The sequence below is a fragment of the Bison bison genome, unplaced genomic scaffold, assembly GCF_000754665.1.
Source record: "Bison bison bison isolate TAMUID 2011002044 unplaced genomic scaffold, Bison_UMD1.0 scf7180017864491, whole genome shotgun sequence".
Lineage (NCBI taxonomy): Eukaryota > Metazoa > Chordata > Mammalia > Artiodactyla > Bovidae > Bison > Bison bison.
Window position 1 is genome coordinate 18,279,384 of NW_011495050.1, and position 23,707 is coordinate 18,303,090.

Genomic DNA, 23,707 nt, shown 5'->3' on the forward strand with positions numbered 1-23,707 from the left:
TCATTAGCTTAACCTTTACAAATTCTGAAATGGGGATATAAAAACAAATTAGAAATGCTTACTGTGTGTTAAGAACCATGTCATACATTATCTTAATTCTTGGGTAAAAACTACCAGGTTGGTCTTATTAGTCAACTTTTTACAGATAAGCATACGAAGGTTGAAAAAGATTAAAAAACTTGTTTAAGTCTGCATTGCTGGTAAGTGAAAGAGATGCAATATAAATCAAAGACTGTCTTACTTAGGACTTTGTTTAATGTATCATGATACTAAGGATTCAAACAGGAAAGAAAAAAAGAATGGATTTTTAAGTGGCTCAGCAGTAAAGAATCTGCCTGCAATGCAGGAGATGCATGAGACATGGGTTCAATCCCTTGGTTGGGAAGATTCCCTTGGAATAGGAAATGGAACCTGCTCCAGAATTCTTGCCTGGAAAATTCCATGGACAGAGGAGCCTGGCAGGCTACCAGTCTATGGAGTTGCAAAGAGTCGGACACAACTAAGCACCCAACCACATCACATCATCACATATTATAACATGAATATGTAATACATTTGAAAAGGAAATCAGTCCATAGAAATAAATGATTCTTTTTATTATCTTTCAAAGTCATGCAAATACAACAAGGTCTGTGTCTAAGGATATGAGAACTGTTAAATAATAATAAATCGCTATATAGCTATGGGAGGTAAAAACGTAAAACAACTAAGGTATTCTTCATTCTTCCTAAACTGTCCCTAGTCATTTTCAAAATTATAGGCATGTGTTTTAAATGGTTACACACACACACACACACACACACACACACATTTAATCCTCACTCTAGCCCTTCTCACTCTACTGAAGAAGAAACTAAAGCGCAAATATATTAAATAACTCGCTCAAGTACCAAAGTCAGGAAGTAGCAGTGTCAGGAATGCACAACCAGGGAGCAGAAGCTAGTCTCTGATTCTAGCAATTATGTTCCCCTTCTTTCCAACTCTTTGATTCCTTAGCTAACAACACTCAGTTCAATATTTCTATGGATTGTTGTTTTACCCATGATATTACCATTTAATTCACTCAGGAAAATCAACCATGCTGAAAAAAGCTGAAAGCAGTTATCTTAGTATGTTAATGGTGGGAGAATTGCCTCTCATCTGTTCCCTTCAATTCATCCTTTACCTTTCAGACAGAAATATTTTCTCAAGTATAAAGGAAATCAAGTCATGCTCTTTCCAACCTGTCATTTGTTCCCATTATCTACAGGATAAAATCCAGCCTCTTAATATGATACATGAATGGATACAATCAGACGTCAGTTTAGCTTTCAAGTCTAATTTCTTACCACGTTCCTTTCAAATTTCAATGCAGTTGTCCAAGAACCCCATAACTCTAGTATCCTGTATTCCCTCTGACTTTGCTAAATTCTAGTTTCTTTGTGGAGCCTTCCCTGGACCACCTACTTCCCCTTCCCTGCACAGCAATTTTGTACTCCTACTGCACTTTCCCATAGAACATCTGTCATGCTACGTTATAATTGTTCATTCTCTTATATGTATTCTAGTGGATTATAAATTCTTTAAAGAGAGGAATATACCTTGTCTGCCTTTGAAACCTCAGTCCCTAAATTTATCCATGGATAAATGATTGAATTACTATTGGTACAACTGGTTTAGTAAACTAAAACGATATACAAATACTATAAAAGCATCAATAAGTTTTTTTCTTAAAACAGCAGCTAAATTCATTCTGTTAAATTATGTTTACTTTCTCAGGTATTCAAAATATAATATTTTACTGATAGTCATATAAGCAAAAGTATTCCGGATAACATGAATAGTCTAAGCTTTAAAATAGTTCCAGATACCTCTCCTAAAAATTCACTTTCTTCCTCTCGAACTCGAGCTTGATCCCAAAGGGTAATCTCCAGCATCCGTTCCCGAAACTCTCTTCGGTGGACTGGAGAATAAATGAATGTTTGGTTCCATTTGGGTTCCAAAGTTTTCTTCACTGTTTTAGTTCTTCTCTTGTTTTTGTCACTAAGAAGAAAACAAGAATATATGAACTTACATAAACCTTCATTTTAACTTTTTCCCTAAAATGTATTAATTTAAAATTTCGCAGGAAAGAAGTGAAGTTTTCCCATAAATTTGTCATATATTAAAAATATTGTAATCTTCAAAATTACTATTGAAATGTATAAGGCACATCATTATGTAACTTTGATTTAATAACAGACTATTACAATAAATACGAAAATTTTCCATGATAGATAATTAAAAACAGTCTTTCACAAATTCTAAATAAAACCAGACTAAAGAATCTTTAGCTCTCATTTTTTTTTAACACAGTGCCCTACTAGAAACCTTTAAAATGGAAATCAACCTACTGGCTACATACACTCTTACTTTTAATATTTATACATATGCAAATTCTATACACAGTATTTGCAACCAATATACTATTCACTTAAACTACAGAAATTCTTTGTACAATAAATCTAATAAATTGTTATGCTCATGTCTTTATATCCATGCAGTTAAGCAATGAGCAATTGTAATTACATATTCTCAAATTATTTTCTTATATATACACACTTGCTCATTTGACATTTATAGGTGTTTATAAACATAGTAAAATTATTTCTGTGTGAGGTAGCCGCTATAGTCTGGGCTGGAAATGCAAGTTGGCCATCCTGATGGACAGAACTTCCAGTTCAGAGGCTTTCGTTCAGAGGCTTTTTTTCTGCTGCATATTTCCATCAAATTAATGTTTTTGATTATGCATTCCATTATACACACATATATTTATAAATTATATGCATGTATTACTATACTGTTATACTAATATATTGCATTCATTGGTAAATATACAAAAATAGGAATAAAAAATAGATGAAAATAAAAATATAAACATTTCTTTCTGAACTCCAATAAATTGTTTGATACATTCCCTGGGTACATCCATTCTTTTTGGAGATCACTACTCTAGGTTATTAGGGAGGATCAATGGCTGAATAGGAACAAAGAAAATCATCAAAGAAAGTAATGTTAAGCTATCAGAAGAGGCTATTTGAAGTGAGAAGTGGCAATGAACAGAAAGTAGAACTGTATTAACTTCTTCAAATTCTCTCGGCACAGCACACTTCTAAGAGTTTTGGGAACCAGGAAGCAGTTTGAACTAAGAAGGGATAGAGTGCCTCTAGATGAGGGAGTCTTTGTGACTCCTCCTAGCTGAAAGCAGAGCTTGCTGTTTAATACAAGGGCTTCCCATGGTGTGAGTGGTAAAGAATCCTCCTGCCAATGAAGGAGATGCAAGAGATTTGACTTAATGAATCAAAAGCATGTATTTAATGTGGCCATTTAAAAGCAATGTGTCTTTATTAATTTCTATGGTTTCCCTAGGAAAATAACTTTGGAAACCCATGTAGGAAATCTTATCTCCATTCAAATTTATGAAAAAGAAGTGGCACTGTAAATTAGAACAACTAAATAATAGAGAAATAATGACAAGGACTATGATTTATGACTGTTACTTCCTCCTTCCAAAACTTTAACAAATATTTGTAAAGCATCTACTTTATATTCTATCCATAAAAGAATGAATTATGACACCCTGTCAGAGATAAAAATTCCTTCCACCAACATCAGAAAGAAAATATTTAGATGGAACCTTGCCATCTAATCCAAGAATGGTTTATAGTGCTTCCTATGACCTGTGGCTTTTCTTCCAAAAAACAAATAATTCGAACTAAAAGCACAGTCCTTTATTCATGTGTAAAAACTTACGTCAACAGAATAAAGAAGGTTGAGATGATAAAGTAGCTATGTGAGTTAACCAGAGAATTCTGTTTTCCACTATGGATAAAATCCTGACACAACTCTATTAATAAAGTGAGCAGCAAACTTGCCTAAATATTCTTCAAATTCCTGATATCTGACAAGAAAACTCAGCTGAGAGATAATCTGAGAAAAAATTTAAAACTTTCTCAATTTTTTGCTGTTGAGAAAAGATAAAAATTCTATATTGGGGAATACAAAGGAGTCTTTAAAAGAACTTTCTCATCCATCTGAGCTCTGTCTGCTCAGAAAGTTGGGAGAGGCATGAAAAATAAACTAAAACTAAACAGTCAACAAAAAACCAAATAATCTGAGAGACTTTTATCATCTTCAAAAACAAGAATTTTTCTTCAGAGCTCTGAATAAACAGAAACTTGTTGAAGTGAAGTGAAAGTCGTGTCTGACTCTTGCAACCTCACGGACTATGTCCATGGAATTCTCCAGGCCAGAATACTGGAGTGGGTGGCCTTTCCTTTCTTCAGGGGATCTTCCCAACCCAGGGTTTGAACCTGGGTCTTCCACATCTCAGGCAGATTCTTTACCAGCTGAGCCACAAGGGAAGGTGAAGAATATTGGATTGGGTAGCCTATCCCTTCTCCAGTGGATCTTCCCGACCCAGGAATAGAACCGGGTTCTCCTGCATTGCAGGCGGATTCTTTACCAACTGAGCTATGACTTGTTATGTGCTTGCTTAAAATTGTGCATATGTGGGAATGCACAATTTTCTGCAAGTTTTTATGATGGCAATCTAAGGATGCTTAGACTAGTAAACTCACTGCACTCTTAGAAGCAAAGTAACGTGGCCTCCCTGTGAGATGGTAGATAATATGGCTGTGACATCTGTCATCCAACTGAAGTTTTAAGTTGGATTTACCATTTTAGCTATTGCATATCCTCATCTTCCCTTGCAGTTCAAAGTGTATCCCTCCCCAAAAGACAATCTAAGTTGTTACAGAACAATCTTCTCTAAGTAAACTTTATAAGATAAAATCATACAGCAGACAGTTTCTAATAGTTTAGGAGGCTGTGGCAACCTCACATATTTTCTGAATAATTTGTTTTACTAATTTTTTTTCCAAAATATGTATCAAAGTGTAAGGCCTTTGTTAACTGCCTACTTGTTATTTTCTTTGTTGAGGCTATTCTTCAGATGATACTGTGGCATCAATACTGATGACTTTAAGTTAAACCAAATAAGAGAGTGTGCAGAAGTATACAAATACGTTTAAAATCACATCTGTACCTGGCCACTTCCATCCTGAGAAAAATGATCAGACCAGCCCTAGAAACCAGGGATGCAGAACAGCTAGGGAAGGGAAATTAGTGTACTACTTTTTTCCTTTTTCATGACGTTTATTGAATAATTTCTTTCACTTGGCATGTGTTTGAAATTAAGAATGAAAAAATGACAAGCTATTTCTCTATCCTGATTTCTCTATTTAAATCAGGGTAGATTAATAACATGCATACTGATCAGCATGGACACAAAGTAAATGACACTTTAGGGAGCTAAATCTTGGCCCAGTGGTAGAGATTCCTTGATGATATGGGTAATTAAATATAAAGCATGTTCATTAATTTTACAGAATGTAGAGAAATAATATATTAGTAAGAGAAAGTAGAAATTGTAGAGGAACATGATGAATATCCTTTAGTACCATTTCCAGCATTTTGTCTCTGTAGTTTGTTTAAAATGTATTTGATTTAAAGGTGCACAATTTTTAATGAATTTTATAAGTAAAAACATACTTTATTTAAGAAGCAATCCACACAATATAAAATTGATATAGAATAAAATCATCTATATTATAAACATTTGAAATGGGTTTAAAAACAATAGCAAAGCATTTACTGTCACTGTTTTGATTCCTAGGAATCATTATGCCTATGTTAAACTTTATAAGTATCTAACTGGTATGATATTTAAAAATAAATGACACAAAATCAAAACATGCCCTGCTATTAACATTTCTCATCTGTTTTCAAGAATATTTACTTTTGTTTCATATCCTTACCTTCTGTCTGGAAGAAAGTAAATTTTAACATAAGGATTCCTTGGCCTCCCATCTTCCCTGGAAGGGAGGTCTTTTGCTCCCAAAATTGTAACTATTAATTGGTGACCAACCTTGTCAAACCACAGTTTTATCTGAAAAGCAAAAATATTTATTTATCAGCTTAACCATTTACTAATATAACAGAATGCTTACATTCCCAACCTTTGGCCCATTCTCTTATCCTGATATTAGCACAGAATATAAACTTCACTTAGTAAATTGCAGTTAACTTAAAAGGATATGCTATAATAACTTCAATGAATGGAGAGTTTAATTCAGATATTTTACTTTGACAAATCTCTTGAAATTTTTATGATCTAATTTGATAGTTTATTAACATGCACATAATAATTACATTGCTATAATAAGGACTTTATATAGGATTGTTCTCTGTCTACATTTATGCAGGAATAACTGTAGTTCATTTTGGTTCCCCTACAATACTGAATTCAGAATAAGTGCTCAAAATGAACTGAACAGATAAGTTGCTCATACGGCATTCATGGGAATATTTTCAGCAAATGTTTTATGTTGTATCACAGCAAAGATCTTTCGAAGATTATAAGTAACTAGGAATTACTAGAAGACTTGTAAACAGACTGCTTAAATTTGTATTTAAAACTATAATAAATTCATCTTTTAAAGTTTTTTATACATAGTCTCTTTTTCATTTGTGAAGCAAATGTATTCATCCTTAGAATAAAAGGGTATATTTTATAATTCAAGATGAGAAAATTAGAATAATTTGCCTATGTCATAATTAAGGATTAGATCTTCACATCCAGCTGTTGAATTCATTAGACTTAACAACCGTCACCTCCCACACACATCTCACACTCCCACACCTAGTTATGATGACTATGATTCTGATTCACATTTGGTTCAGAATTTAGCACATCCCTGGCCACTATCTTCAAATTGAAATTGAATTGGAAATTTGGAGCTTGGGGAAAAGTTTTGTTTACGTAATATGCATATTTTATTTTCAATGGTTTGATTTTTTTCTTTTAATTTGGATGCACAATGTTTGCAGCAGCTTGGAAGACTTAAATATATATCTCATGTCAGTCCTTTCCTCTCCGCTCCAAAGCAGACAGTCAGGGCTGGGCCAAGCTCTAGGATATATACATAAGACCATCCACATAAAAAAATATACAGATAAATATATATATGATATGTTAGCAGTTCAGTTCCAATTTTAACATGGTGTTCTTGAGTCCCTCACTTCATATCCTAAGAGGATGAGAGGCCAAGCAAGAATTTTGAGTCAGAAGACTAATGGCCCAGAAAAGTATATAAAATTATTTATACACTTTTTTTTTGGTTAAATGAAATTAGTCCTCTTATAAGAATAATTATTAGAAATGTTTAAATTTTACAAATGGTACTACTACTCTTTATATTAAGTCCTTATATTTAATGCAGGTATTATTATCTTGAGGCTCTACAACAAAAAGTTTTTTGAATTGACTTGCTAAGTACAGACCCTAGTCAGGTGGTTTTCAAACTGTGGTTCATAAAACTCCTGCCACAGTATCATCTGACTCATCTGTTTAAAAGTTACAAATTCCTGTGGCCCACCTTTCAGCTACAGAACCAGAATGGGGCCCAGAAAATTTGCATTTTAACAAATCCTCAGGTGATTCTCATTTCCATTAAAGCTTGAGAACCACTGCTTTAGACTAGGGAAGCAACAACCTGGAAAAAAGCACCTGATATTTAAGTAAAAAAAAAAAGAGTTCAGCACCTGAAATTAACTGGAACATTCTAAACTATACTCCAATATAAAATGTTTAGAAATTACTATTAAAAAAAGAAAAAATTCAAGTATTTCTTGCCCGACAATACTAAAACAAAGATATAGATGAGAATAGATGGAAAAAAGAGACATTCAGGCAAAAGATATGAGCGGGAAGAAAAAAGTAGGAAATACAAGTGTTTCATACATGAGATGAAACAGATGTCAGAAAGATTCGAAGTTCCTCTAAGTTTGTGACCAAATCACACTACTTTCTGTATTCTTTATTTTCTATAGCAATAAGAGCTATGGCTTTATTTTCCATGATGTTAAAAATCCTTCTCGGAGCATCATGACATCAATATTAGACACTTCAAAAAAGAAAAAAACTTCTGAAAGGCTACAAAATTGTTTTCCAATAAACAGTGCATTTAAATAACAAAGAAAAATAATAAGTAGTGTTAGACTAAGTTCATAATTAATTATTGGAGCAAATTACTGATTTCTGTGAGTACTTTTTTAGGGATTAACACTAAACCTTTGTTGTCATCTCCACAGGCAGTATTTTTGCTCTTTTAAAATCATTACAGCTAAATCTCCTCAAGATACATATTTCAAATGCTTGCTAAATAGTATTATTTTTAGATTTTCTTATGCCATGGAAAACCAAAAATATCATTTATTAATAATATTCATTCTTCACACAAACAGATATTAGGTACTAGCTTTCATATTTTCACATTAATACTTTACAGTTTATTAAATTATACTTAACAAATATATACATATTAAAATAATATAGATATGAAACAGGCACACTTTGTACTGATTTTTTGATGAAAATTATATGTTTTAATAAGCTGTCAAACTGGGCATTTGATCAATAGTCCTAATTTTCATTTTATATTATGGGACTTGCATTGAAGTTTTTAATAGATATCCAGCTCACAGTATCAAAACAAAATTATTTTATTTGCTAGATTATTAGTCACATTCCTAAATGTGCTTTTTAAATGAATGGTTGGAATATATCTGTTGATTTCTCAAAATAAAACAAATATATTTCCACAGTTCTAAATATGATATATTTATTTTACGTCATTTTCATTAATAAAAATACTGATATCATTTTACTTGCTTTAATACAATTTTCATGTGCCACTTTTAAGTTTCCCAAGCAGACTCTGAGCAGTCTAAGTAAATATTTTACACTAGATAGTGTTAACTAGAACAACTTCAATTTTTTTTAATTTAAATTAAATTAGCATTATTGAAAACCAATAACAATAACAACAACAACAAAAAAAAACCCATGCAGCAAAGCAAGGAAAGCATAATACTACTTTTTTAAAAAACACTATATTAACATTACCTTTCCATATAGGGATTTCCTAATGAAAAGTGGCAAAGAACTTGTACCCAAGTATTGCAGTAAAAGCAAATAGAATTATAATTACATAATGTAAACATAATAAACCCAACACATTTTACTTGGATTGTGATTTTGTTCTATCAAAGTCCTATAGTTTTCGAAAGTTGAACTTTATATATAATATGCAGAAAATTCATATTTTAGATAAGGTACAAATTTATTTGCCAGTCTCCTCAAGGAGTAATTGCTTGGAAAATGCAAGAGAATGTAGATGTTAAGTGATATAATGAATGATTTAAAGAGACAGTAACCTTAGTGTAATAAAAATGTCAACAGTATAAAATCAGCTATTTGTGTCAATATTACAGATATAAGTGGAATCTACATTAAATGCCAACCTGAAACTTCTGAGTTTTAGTATTCAGTCCATATAAAATCACTAACAAAGATTGTCTCTTTAAATTTTTATTGTATTTTAATCCCCATGCAGAATTTTACAAGCTGGCTCATAAAATGATTTGGAAGTCAATAATATGGTTTGGAGCAACATACCAAATAAAGTTTTCCTACTATGCATTTTCCAAAAACATACAAATAAGGGTTAAAACACAATTTTAGATTCTATCAGGCAGACAAGGCCTTTACCTGAACCCTAGGAACAAAAGGCGTTGTTCTTCTACTAAGGCTTTGGCTCTGGTAAGCAAAATTAAAGAAAAAAGCAATAAAACAAAACCAAAAAGGACAACACGCTGGAACTAAAAGACCAAAAGTAAAAAACACATACAACTATCCCTTAAATCCATTTTTCCATGACAATATATATCTAAATTAAGTACTTCAACATAATGAATAATTTTCCCAAAATTATAAAACAGATTAAGAACCATATAAAATCTGAGAAGTTTTAAACCAAATTTTTTAATGTATCAACATAACAGGAATTAAGACTGAATGTAAAACAATATAATCGGGCTCATATATTCTGAAAGAATGAATGTAAACATAAAATACGAGAGTCAAGATATTTCAGATATCATCCTTAAACATGCTACATAGAAAAAAACATGGTCCAGGAAGAAGTTAGATAAAAATACATTAAAGAATTATTAGTGAAAAGTCATCTATAGAAGTAATTATATAACTTTCCAAAGGAATATGGCTGAAAAAAAGTCTAAAAAATATTAGCCAAGTCAGCTTTATCATTTCTTAAAAGAATAAACACAGAAAGATAAAAGTGTGCTGGAACACACTGGATTAATCCGTTGCTTCATACTTTAAGAATCTATACGAGGAACTAGTATTTAACCATCATTTTCAGACATTTACTATGTGCCACCTGAGATAACACTATTTAGAGCTAATCACACTTATTAATGACAATAATAGTTTTCTTTTTATTTATACAATTCTTTATATATTTTCAAGTTTCAGTAACAGTTTATTGCAAGTTTATTGCTTAAAACAATGCTAGAAGTAGTTGATGTTATCTCCAGTATGTAGAGGAGGAAACAGAGACATTAAAAAAAAAGCCTAGATGGACTTGTCCAATCTCAAAAAGTAAGACAGTTTTAAAGGTAAATAATAAAGCTCAATTCTGGTTAAAACACTCTTCCAAATTCGTAGAATAAAATCAAATTTCTTTTCTCTTCTAACTTTTTTTTTTTTTCCATTTTGAAACAGCTTCCCAAAGATACCACAGCCACTGGGACATTGTGCCTCTATTAAGATGTGCCAACAGTTACAAGAGGAACAAAATCAGATTCAAGTTTCTGGGTTTGGAAATGGGTATCAGGGCATTTACTTTTTGTTCTTTCACCAAGATTCCATCCCATCTCTCACATTTTTCATGCATGTCTCTCATTTAATTAACAGTTGTGAACAGTTAAATGTTTCAGACGTTTCCACTGCTATACAGAAACAGATAATAAGTACTAGGAAGACTGCTGTCCAGTGTAGCCATCATCAGACAAAAACCTGATGATAGTTTAAGACATAATCTAAAACCCAAAGGAAAGTGAATCTTTAAAGCAGACTTTCATTCAGCCATATGAGTCATCTTTATCTCCGAAAACCAAGACAGTCTCAAATCTCAGTTGTCTTCTCTTTCATGAGGGACGTTTAGATATGGAGTATGTTCCTGGTATCTGTCTGCATAACCCTAAATGGATAATTCTCCAGCCAAAGGGTAAGGGATGTGTGAAATTCACAGAGATTAGCTAGGCATGCTGAAGAAAAGGGCTAACAATACACTCAATTTAGAAATATATCTTACTTTTCTTGCCTTCCCAACTGTCCTACCTGTTGTTGACCAAAAATATCAAGGTAATGAAAGATTTTTGCAAGTAAATATTACTTCAAAACTAAAACATTTACTTTCAAAGAAATAGTCCTTTGAAATAAAGTAATCCTTTAAGGTCAACATTTTTCCATCTTTCAAAATGACCTCAAATGAGCAACTCATAGATTTTTTAAAGCAACTGTCTAAAATCTATGCCAGTTTAAACTTAACCTTTACCCGTAAGCTTATACATTAAACTTGGCTATGTAAATGTATTTTGTTTTGTCTGATTATTTTAAATTCAGATCAGATTAAAATAACATGCATTAACCATTTTAAAGTGTTGATGTATGGCAAAACCAATACAATATTGTAAAGTAATTAGCCTCCAATTAAAATAAATAAGTTTAAATTTAAAAAATAAATAAAGTGAACAATTCAGTGGCATTTACAGAATCCACAATACTGTGTCACCACCACCTCCTTCAGGTTTCAAAACTTTTTCATCACATCAGAAGAGTCATGATTCATCACATTCTGTATCTATTAAGTAATCGCTCACCATTTCCCCATTGCCCCAGTTTCTGGCAACCACTAAGCTGCTTTCTATCTCTATAGATTCTGGATATTTCATCAAAAAATAGTGAAGTATTATGCATCTCATTGCAATTTGTGATTAATACGAATTCACTTATTTTAAGCATGAAATGTCTGATAATATCTGTAACAATTCAGATTCATACAAATTAAGAATTTGACTTTGCACACTATGATTTATTTTGCATTTTTAATGTCCCTTCATACTTCATTCTGCACTACCAACTTCAGGACATTCTTCTTACATAATACTTCTAAAATAACAAGGTTGTAACAAAGAAATATAAAAGATAAAAGCTCAAAGAAAAAATTTTCATTTATAGAAAATTTGAAAACTGCTATTGAATTTCTAAGTAGATATAAAGAATACATACCTATTCTTCAGCTAGTTAGTCCCTTCAAATGGGCATAAAATGGATATGTACAATATTTACAAGCTCATCACTAAAAATGGAGTCAGAAAAATATTAAAACAAAGTAACTTAGGGAAAAACATTGCAGCTATTAGTTAGCCACAGACTCTGAAGTAAAATAATGATTGTCAATAAGAATTAGTGTGTTCCTAGAGATAAAATTCTGAGTCACTTCTCACTTTTGAAATAGTTAAAGGCTATATCTTAATTTAACACTCTATCAAAAAACTAGTCAAAGGCTGAAATTAATTTTAAAATATTGAGACAATTACAGAAGCAATCCTTCAAACAAGGAAACTGCTAAATTACGGAAGACCAAAAATTTAAAAAAGAATCAAAATAAGGGATTGCTGACACTGAAAAGACTAACATAACAGTCCAGGTGTCATAAACCTAAGCTCATACAGATTTTCTCACCAAACACATTAATGGCACTTTCATAGTTATGCTTGAGAATAATAACAAGCTAACAGTACAATTTAAGCATGAAGAAATAAATGGAATAATAGTTTTAAATTCATCAACAATAGCCTTGTGCATGAAAGTTTAAATAATGTGTTTTATATATATATATATATAAAATATATTTGAGAAAATACCAGTCCATGAACAGACATAAATATATTAGGAAGGAAAGCTCACATAATATACAAATTATCTTGTCAGATATTATATTAGCAGACATTAACAATGTCATAATTTTATAAGTGAGTTATGGACCCAGGTAAAATCTCATCGAAAATCAAAAATACCCAAAGGTAGAACAGAAAGATACAGGAAACATAATGTTGCCTTATGACTTCCTCGGTGTTTCCCTGAAGGATGATATAAGTGGACAAATGTTTTCCCAACCTCTGCATCATTACAGCAAACCAAAAATTGTCTCCAGTTGGCAGAAATGGGGTTAAATATAAAGGAAAATACTATATCCAAAAGGGTATCTTGCTTAGTTTTGCTGCATGAATAGAATGAAGGCAAAATTAAGTTTCATGAAGGTAAAATCCTCTGCTGTATTCTCTCAGCTACTAGTATTATAACTGACAAGGGGATAGAGCTTCACATATATTACTTGAATTGATAACTGTAGTTTAATTTGGCAAAAATATGTTGGAGTAAAGTTTTGGCAAAAGATTTCAAGAATCTTAAACTTTTTTTCTTTCACATTGTAATTTTACATCCAGACAAAAATTATCCCGACAAAAGAATTTTGTCCTAACAAAATATGCAAGATTTATATTCAAGGATTTCCATGGCATCATTATTTAAAATACTATAAATTAGAAACAAGCAAGATATCCTATAATAGCAAATTAAGTTTAAATGGGGTATTAAATAGTAATTAAAATCATTTTAGGATGATTTTTTTTTTAATTAAAAGAAAATGTATATGATACATTAAGTAAAAAAAAGCAAGTTTTAAAATAGTATACACAGATTTATTATAGTTCTGTTTAAAATTTTATATGTATGTGAATGATTATGCTTTGGTGGCAAGAATATAGGTGATTTTAATTTTTTATTTATCTGTGCTTTCTTGATTTACTAAAAGAAATATATATCATATTTATAAACATTATCTTGCTGGAACACACTTCTTCTAGGTCATAAAAAAATGATAAAATGGAACACGTGTTAAATTACAATTATATAGATTTAAACCATCACTTACAAACACAAGTACTATATACATTTGTTTATGTTTTCCCCAAATATTTAACAGTCTTACCTTTCTACCAAATTCACTTTGAACCATGAGGAAAAGTAGTTGAATTTGAAATCTGTCTAAATGCCCACACTATGAACCCTTCGTTCCTAGTTCAATTTCTAACATAAACTTGAGATTTCAAAAGAGGCAGCAACAAAGTGGTACTTACTTATTATGGGAGTCTAACTTTCACTCCCTCATTCTCCAACTGAAGCTAACTAAATACACACACACACTCACACACACAGATTTAATATATACTGGCATCATCAGCCACCCACTGCTTTACTTATACATGAAGCTATCTAAGGGAAGCCATGATTAAAAATTAAAAGCTAACATTTACTAACACTTGCTAAAATGGTGGGAAAAAATACACATACACTTGTAACCATAAATGTCAACATTTGTGCTGTCAATGCATGTAAGAGAGTAAGTAGAAAGATGCTACTTATTGTGGAAAATGGAAAAAACACCACTGTCCTCAAATGAAAAAGTTCACTCTGTTTATGAAAGAGAAAGGAAAAGAAAACAATAAGGAGAAGAAATCCATTTTAGTAAGACATTTACAATCTCCTAATAGTATATCGTATTCTGTTATTCTCATATTTGTGATCAAAGTAGTCTCAGAACAGATGTGCCTAATGACTTTTACTGTTATTTCTGCTTATATTTCCTGTATCTTCATCTAATTAATGGAAACTCTTAAGAAAAATAAAATACTTCTCCTTCCCCCAGAAAATAAAAGGACAAAATCGGTACCTAATTTAATAAAGCTAGAAATTGCTTTTAAATTAGACCAAGAATAGTTTTGTTTTAACTATAACAGTAACAATTATCCAAAATTCAATGTCTGAATTTTGAGAATTAAAGAGTTCTTAATACTCATAAAATTTCAGGTTAGGAACTCATCAGAACTAGTATCAATATTAATCTGTTTGTTTCTAAAATATAAGTGGATAAATTTTAACATTTTTAAATGGTTTAAAACAGAATGACAACTTTAGAAATTAATAAAATGTGAGGGCCTGAATTTGCAACGCTCTTCTAATATGGGTATATGAGGGATAACTTAATTTTTAACTTTTATTATAAAATGTTCAAATTAGGGGTCACTTAATATGAAATCCACATGATATACTCAGTAATCTATTATATATTTCCCAATTTTCTTAGCTGAGTGAAAATCATGACCTTGAATTTTGGAATAATATTACTTACTGAAAAAGGTTTTAGATAGCATTACAAATTCTAATTCTCACCAAATTCCAGAAAAATGTAGCTCTAATAAAGAAAGTATTCTGTTAGATAATTATAATTGAATTTAAATTAATTAAAATTACTAAGAATGACAAAGTTGATGGTAAAAAGCACAATTATATTCTAAATAGGACTTGGTTCACAAAAAAATGGCATCATCTAGTAGAAATACTACTTGCTATCCCAAAAACAGAAATTAATCTAGTGAATACATACTGAAAGTTGTCCAGATAAGAACTGTGGAACATCCCTCAACATGCCAGGACTCATGGGAGATGTAACAGAAATAGAAGGACGATCCATTTTTTGAGATTCGAATGAGCTAGAACCTGAAATGGCAATTATACATAAAGAATAACAACAATGACTCTTCATTAGTATTTAATAATCTTTACCATATATCTTAAGTTATTTTTAATATCTACAAAATTCCATTATATAGACCTTTTTCTTAGCCACAAGGTTCTAAATATACTTAAAGGGTTTCTTTAAAAGTGTAAGTGTAAGTGCAGCTTAGGGATTCTTGAAAGACCAAGGGTGAACCATTTTCTGTGCCAATTATAGTAGAGACAAACCTCAGAACCTAGTTACTTCATCTGTTCTGTGTTCTAAACTCATATCTTACAATAATATACTATGGGCTTCCTAGTGGCTCAGACGGTAAAGCGTTTGTCTGCAATGCAGGAGACCTGGGTTCAACCCCTGGGTTGGGAAGATCCCCTGGAGAAGGAAATGGCAGCCCACTTCAGTATTCTTGCCTGGAAAATCCCATGGACCTGGAGCCTGGTAGGCTACCGTCCATGGGGTCGCAAAGAGTCAGACACGACTGAGTGATATTATACAATAATATACTAGGAAATTTTAAAAATAGAAACTTAAGAAGGAAAAACCCAAGCCAAAACCTAAATCAATAAAGCAACTCAAACATGGTCTAACCTTGTAATGCTAAAAACGTAATTACTAGAATGTTAACTGTGAAAAGTTTTCAGCAGTGGTTTCTAACCATATCTGGAAGAATATAATAAATTATATGGGTAAAAATAAAGTGAGGAGCTATGAGAAAAAGATATAGGAGATCAGGAAAAGCAGAACTTCAATACCTAGAAGTTATATGTATGAGTTTATTTGTATGGAGAGGAATGAACAAATTGCAAAGTGAATAAAATGGAGCTAATGAGATACTGACAGAATTAAATGCCTGGAATTCTGGGCTGCAAATTTTGGCACTAATAAAATATCCATGCTAAATTTTTATGAGTTAGGTAATAAAAACTGCCTTTGAGGAAGATGTCTTTACCATTCATTTAAAGTTTCTGAATTGAGCGAGATGAAAAATAGTTAAGAATAAGTGGAATTCAATAAAATATAAAAGAAGGGGAATGACTGGAAAATGGACTGAAAAGAAAGAATTGAAGCAATGTCACAAAATTAGAAAATGAGGACTCAAATTAATTAGATAAGGAAATTTCCAGATTAAGGAAAAGGGGGGAATGTTAAGATTTCAAGGGTTATAACCAGATATGGTCCCCTATGTCTTGTTCTCTGCACAGGACAGAGCAGATATTCCCTGGATGCAGAACTCTGGAGAAGTTCTGTGTGTAAAGGAATGGTTGGAGAAGTTAATTTGGAACCTGTCACAGTGACCCTGCGACACCACAAAGACATCCAAGGGGAAATGTAAAGCAGGTAACGGATGTGCAGATGGGGCCAAATGTCGAGTAGATATTAGTGTTAGAAATTAAAATGCAAACTGTCACCCTAATTGGGGTCCTAAGTGGATAGTATTCACTTCCAGAGAGAATACAGTGTAAAATGAAGGGGGAAACGGTAAGCCTTGGGATCAGAAGTAATGGTGATACCTTCATAGCATTTAGAAGTGGAAAGAATACTGCCTTTATATTAAGAAATAAGCTAAGCTTCAAGTAACAGGAAGACAGACACTTAGAACATATTCTTCAATATTCTTTAAATATCCAGGGCTGTAGGGACAATGATAGATCATTTTGATAATGTAACTTAGGAGTCATGTGGCAATTAAAATTATATGAAGAGAAAAACTTGCTGAGGAACTAAAAATAGAGGTTAAGAAACAGGCCTTGGAGAAAGCTACTCTTCCACTTCTAAAGCAAACAGGATTCAATCTTATTTGAGAAAGGACCCCTGCCCTAACAGAAACAATTTTGGAACTGTAGCCTAGGGGTTTTTCAAATAGCTACAATAATATAAAGGATTCCATACTGCTTATATAATATCTGTGTGATGTAAGTGAATAAAAGTTTTACCTACATCATAGACTGCTGTGAAAATTAGTATAAGTAACAATATCAAGCACAGTTCCAGGCATCCAAAATAGGAGTGATGATGATGATGACATTATATATAATGATAATTATTATCATTATGCTAGCACTTATAATTTTATGTGATCATAATATTATTTTGGATAAAATAATTTAGCAACCAGCCAAAGGTACTAAAGCAAATCTATCATATAATCAAATTTTAAAATTTAGAGCTAAGGCATTCCAAAATGACTTGACCTCTCTGGTAAAGTTTTTCTTTTTTTTTTAATTTATACTCATAATTATAATATAAATGTAAAAAAAAACCATCTATTTTAATAGTATTCTGTTAATTGACATGTGTATAAAGAATCCAGTCACTTCTCACGACCTTCATTGCAACCACCATGGTCTAAGTTACCATTGGCTCACCACTCAAATACTGAAATAGCCTTCTCACTCTCTCTCTGCTTTCACTCTGTTTAGTCTATTTTCAACATAGCACCCAGATTGGAAAACATGTTTCTCCCCCAAAACATCCTATGTAGCTCCTGATTTCCCTTAGAGTGAAAGCCAAATTCTTTACAGCGCCTCGTAAAGTCTCTGCAGTTTGGCTGCCCGTGACCTCCCTGTCCTCCCTCCTGCCGTTCTTCCCTTTGCTCACTCTTGCAGCCACAAGTCTTTTTGCTTTTTCTTAAATGCATCTTAGGCTTTCCTGGCTTAGCACCACTGAACCTCTGCCCACTGTACCCGAAAAGCTTTTTCCTCAGATTGCCACTCTGTCCAATCTTGCTCCAATTCTTCCATCTCAATGTGTCTATCCTGATCAACATATTTCAGACTGCAACCCTCCTCTCTTCCTTCACAACATGCCTTTCTATTAATCAGTCAATGAATTGGAAAAAATTTGTTTGCTTAATATCTGAAAGTAGCACTCAAACACAAGTAATTTAAAATGTCTATGTAATTTTTAAATGTCTATATAATATATAAAATTGTAATAATTTTAACTTATATTTGCCTAAGATATTTAATATCTGAAGTAGCACTCAAACACAAGTAATTTAAAATGTCTATATATTTAATGTTATTTCAACTTAAATGTCTATTGTTCCATTACTACTTTGTTAAATCAGAACTATTACCCATTTTCTGAAAATATAAATAAGAATATATATGTAATTATTCACTAGATTGTCCTCAAGATTCCCCACACTTACTGAGGATTAGGTTACAAAGCAGTAAATTTTAAAATTAGGTGAAATTTGGGGAGAGGGTGAAATTTTGAGTAGTGAACTTACCTAACTGTGCATTTGAAATATCTTCAGTTTATAGTAATATACCTTAATACAGCTATCTAAAAAATACATGGTAGTTAAGACAGTGTAGTTTAAAAAAATCATCTTAAGATATAGACTCTTGTACTTTTTCCCACAATAACATGAAATAATACTAAATCTTCCATCTTTATACAACTGCAGACTTGACAACAGTACTATTATATTTCTTACTTTGTATTAATAAAGAGTTCATTTGACTCAGATGATGAACGACTTTATTAGTGACATTTTCTACTAAAATAAATGAAACTTACTGGACTCCAGCTGTGTGTGTGTGCTGTCAGGTATTCTAGGTATATCTCTGAAACGACAGAAAAAGAAAAAAAAAACAAGAAATTGTTTAAAAAGTACTAGGAACTACTATTATGACAATTATCAATCTATATTATAACAGGACAATGCAAAATGAACAAAACTGTGTATGATAGATAGAAGCATTATATAAATAAGGAGAAAAAAGTCGTAGCACTCGTAGAACACAATCAAAGTTCGCAGGGCTGACTCCTACTACTTAAAAAAATGAAAAATTACATGCATTTGGAGCAGATTTATGAAAATATACAATTCATTTCCTATGTGTTTTACTATACAATTTTCCATTCAAAAAATTTCTATACTCAAAACAAGGTAAGTTTTAGAAATATATTTTAATTATACTCTACTCTTTACATTGTACCTGCTGTTGTTCAAATCATAACATTGAAATTCAAATAAAAATATCACCAAAATGAAAATTAAAATATTTGGATTGTGACTGAAATTTTTTTAAACATAATAATTCTACTAAGAAAAAAGTAAACATGTTTTTATTGGACTTAACATAATTGCTCTGTATTGCATTTACACCTAAAGTATGTACATTTTTGTTTGAGGTTTGCCAAGGAGAAGGCAATGGCACCCCACTCCAGTACTCCTGCCTGGAAAATCCCATGGACGGAGGAGCCTGGTAGGCTGCAGTCCATGGGGTCGCTAAGAGTCGGACACGACTGCGCGACTTCACTTTCACTTTTCACTTTCATGCATTGGAGAAGGAAATGGCAACCCACTACAGTGTTCTTGCCTGGACAATCACAGGGATGGGTGGGCTGCCGTCTCTGGGTCGCACAGAGTCAGACACGACTGAAGCAACTTAGCAGCAGCAGCAGCAGCAGCAAGGATGATATACATTAATGGCTAAGCTCATTCAAAAAGTTGCATCAATAATACTTAAATATTAAAAAAAAAATGTGATTGGAGAATTCCTTAATACCAAGAAACACATTTGATTAATACCTTAAGGTAATAGTTTAACCATATAGCAAAACTATGAAAAGACAAAATAAAAAATAGATACAATTTCATGTGGTAGATTCATTACTTTTGAAAGGAACATTTCAAAAATTAAGTTACCAATTGAAGTAATTTCCTTCATGAAAATTTCCTTCATGAAGCAATTTCATCATGAAAAACTCATATAAATGACTTAAAACTAGGCATTAGTATTCTATAAGAAGGAAAAATTTCCAGTTTCTACCCTGGAATACTTTTACACCAGACATGCATTTAATAATTCACTGCCAGTTTATATATTTTTCTATTGCTTTTTTAAGTTATAGGTTTCTCTTTTACATTGGCTTAGAACACAAGCTTCTGTAAAGGAAATACTCCTGTGGTATTTCATGAGTATTTTTAACATAATTAAAAAGTAAACATAATTATTCACTAGATTAAAAAGGATTATATTTAAAATAATAATAAAAATAATAAAATGGTTAATAATAATAAAATAATTATTTAAAAGCATTATATTTATTGCCAATTTAAAAAAAGTCAAAGAGTAATTGATGTTTGCTTACTTTTTATCTGTTAACTTAAAGATGTTCATTTTTCCTTAAGTGGTTGCCTCCATCTAGAAACAGTGTGCCCTTAACCTATCTCTTATTTTTACATTAAATCTCCATTTTGGAAAAAACATAAAATGCATAGAATATAGCTGATTCTTGTGCAATGTACAGAACCACAGATTATGAAACTTCTTTTGAGAATAACTGTTACTATAGTCCCCTTCTGCTAATCCTTTAGCTATCTACTGAGTTACTAAGATAATAAAAATTATCTTAAATATTTAAAAAAAAATACAGTCCATGGAATTCTCTAGGCTAGAATACTGGAATGAGTAGTCTTTCCCTTCTCCGGGATCTTTCCAACCTAGGAATTGAACCCAGGTCTCCCACAGTGCAGGCAGATTTTTTTTACCAGCTGAGCAAGAAGGGAAGCCCAACAATACTGGCGTGGGTAGCCTATCCCCTCTCCAGGGGATCGTCCCAACCCAGGAATTGAACTGGCGTCTCCTACATTGCAGGCGGATTCTTTACCAACTGAGCTATCAGGGAAGCCCTAAGAAAAATTATAAACACCTAAATTTTCTTCCTTTGTAATTAACTATATATTCTAGCATGATCAGATAAAAAGATGTCATTTTTGATAAGGTGTTTTTAGTAAAGGAGAAAAAAGCACTGTCCTCAAAAAATTTAGTTTTATAAAGTAATCAGATATTATTGAATTGCATATTACAAATTGTTTAATAGTAGTCAATTTTATGACTTCCCAGTTGGTGCAGTAGTAAAGAATTCACCTGCCAGCACAGGAGATAGGAGTTTGATCTCTGGGTAGAGAAGATACCCTGGAGGAGGAAATGGCAACCTACTCTAGTATTCTTGCCTGGAAACTCCCATGGACAGAGGAGCCTGGTGAGCTACAGTTCTTAGGGGTCACAAGAGTCAGACACAACTGAATGACTGAGCATGCACACACAGTCAAATTTACACATGTGTAAAGTATTCAGCAAGGAGATGCAACCAGTCCATTCTAAAGGAGATCAGTCCTGGGTGTTCTTTGGAAGGAATGATGCTAAAGCTGAAACTCCAGTACTTTGGCCACCTCATGCGAAGAGCTGACTCATTGGAAAAGACTCTGATGCTGGGAGGGATTGGGGACAGGAGGAAAAGGGAACGACAGAGGATGAGATGGCTGGATGGCATCACCGACTTGATGGACATGGGTTTGGGTGAACTCTGGGAGTTGGTGATGGACAGGGAGGCCTGGCGTGCTGCAATTCATGAGGTCGCAAAGAGTCAGACACGACTGAGCGACTGAACGGAACTGAACTGAACTGAAAGTATTCAGATTAACTCACCCAATAGGCCTTGAAACAACAAGCTCCACCTGTGGTTCAGGTTTGGATTCCAGGATGATATTATATACTTCTTCAAATGTGGCTCCTTGTAATAGTCTTCCATTCCATTCTAGTACTTCATCACCTGTGGTGTGTGTCAGCAATGATAATCTCAGAAAACCTAACTTCACAAAATGCACTCGAAACAAATGCAATCTCAAACTGCAATCAATTTTGTAGAACACAAGCACCATTATGGAATAAGAAACATACTGAGAACAGCTCCAATGGCATAAAATATGATGACTGGGATGATTAGTAAATTTCACACAAAAGGACAAGGAAAAGCCAGAGGAAAAAATAACGTAAAAGTCATTTCTGTGATTTCTGGAATTGTTTTCAATAGTGTCCTGTCCCTGAATAGTTGTTAGTTGTTCCTGCAAGGGGAAGCAAGTTGGGAACAACCTACGTCTCCAACTTGGTGACATCACTCTTGTCTGTGATTTCTTAATAGAAATTACAATTCTAGAAACTATCATGATCCGTTGCCTCTTTGAAAAATGTATAACTCTGTATTCTATGATTCTCAATATATATGTAATTGAGCACTTGTCTAATCTCTTTTATGAAAAGTTTAATACTGACCATTCACTGGATCCTCTCCAAGGCATTCAAGGATCTCTTCAATAGTAACCATTATCATAGACATAAGGAGTGACACATTTCAGGAAAAACATATTTATCCATGAAATTTGCTTTCTAAACTATACTGGAAGTGCTTCAAAAGAAATAAGGCTTATGGGAAACAAATTATGCTAATCTGAGATACAGACTAGGAATATCCATCAACAAAAAAATAAGATCAGTAAATATAAAAATCTTTTATCTACTGTGACTCAAGAACTAATAGTTACAACTTTACATTGATGAATAAAAATTAATATATAAGTTAAATGAACTTTTGGTTACAAGTGAAGTCACTTCCAAATGAGACAACTTTTTCATAACAAAGGTCTGTCTAGTCAAGGCTATGGTTTTTCCAGTAGTCATGTATGGATGTGAGAGTTGGACTGTGAAGAAAGCTGAGCACCAAAGAATTGAAGATTTTGAACTGTTTGTGTTGGAAAAGACTCTTGAGAGTCCCTTGGACTGCAAGGAGATCCAACCAGTCCATTCTAAAGGAGATCAGTCCTAGGTGTTCTTTGGAAGGAATGATGCTAAAGCTGAAACTCCAGTACTTTGGCCACCTCATGCGAAGAGTTGACTCATTGGAAAAGACTCTGATGCTGGGAGGGATTGGGGGCAGGAGGAGAAGGGGACGACGGAGGATGAGATGGCTGGATGGCATCACTGACTCGATGGACGTGAGTCTGAGTAAACTCCAGGAGCTGGTGATGGACAGGGAGGCCTGGTGTGCTGCGATTCATGGGGTTGCAGAGAGTTGGACACGACTGAGCGACTGAACTGAACTGAACTGAAATTTAACAGTGTAAGTGTAAATAACCAAAAATTGAAACCTACCTGGTCTAAGATGTCCTACAGTATCAGCTAAACTTCCTCTTTTAACTTTGGTTATAAATGCACAGAGCCGACCTGATTCAGTCATCTTTCCTCCTACAACCTGTTTAAAAGAAGAAAATGTTAAAACAGGCATATTGTTCAATTGAACACAGTTGAAGATTCAAGTAAAAA

At 32.7% G+C, this 23,707-nt stretch overlaps 1 protein-coding gene across 1 annotated transcript in view; it reads right to left on the bottom strand.

Moving 5' to 3' along the window:
- RIMS2 (regulating synaptic membrane exocytosis 2) overlaps nucleotides 1–23,707 on the bottom strand; it is a 319,527-nt gene that overhangs the window by 267,587 nt on the left and 28,233 nt on the right. Inside the window, exons 4-9 of the mRNA XM_010863490.1 lie at nucleotides 23,537–23,636; nucleotides 22,037–22,160; nucleotides 19,116–19,162; nucleotides 15,456–15,568; nucleotides 5,838–5,968; nucleotides 1,851–2,022 (exon numbers count right to left, since the gene is read on the bottom strand). Coding sequence (XP_010861792.1) covers nucleotides 1,851–2,022; nucleotides 5,838–5,968; nucleotides 15,456–15,568; nucleotides 19,116–19,162; nucleotides 22,037–22,160; nucleotides 23,537–23,636 — 687 coding nt within the window. The remainder of the gene's footprint in view (nucleotides 1–1,850; nucleotides 2,023–5,837; nucleotides 5,969–15,455; nucleotides 15,569–19,115; nucleotides 19,163–22,036; nucleotides 22,161–23,536; nucleotides 23,637–23,707) is intronic.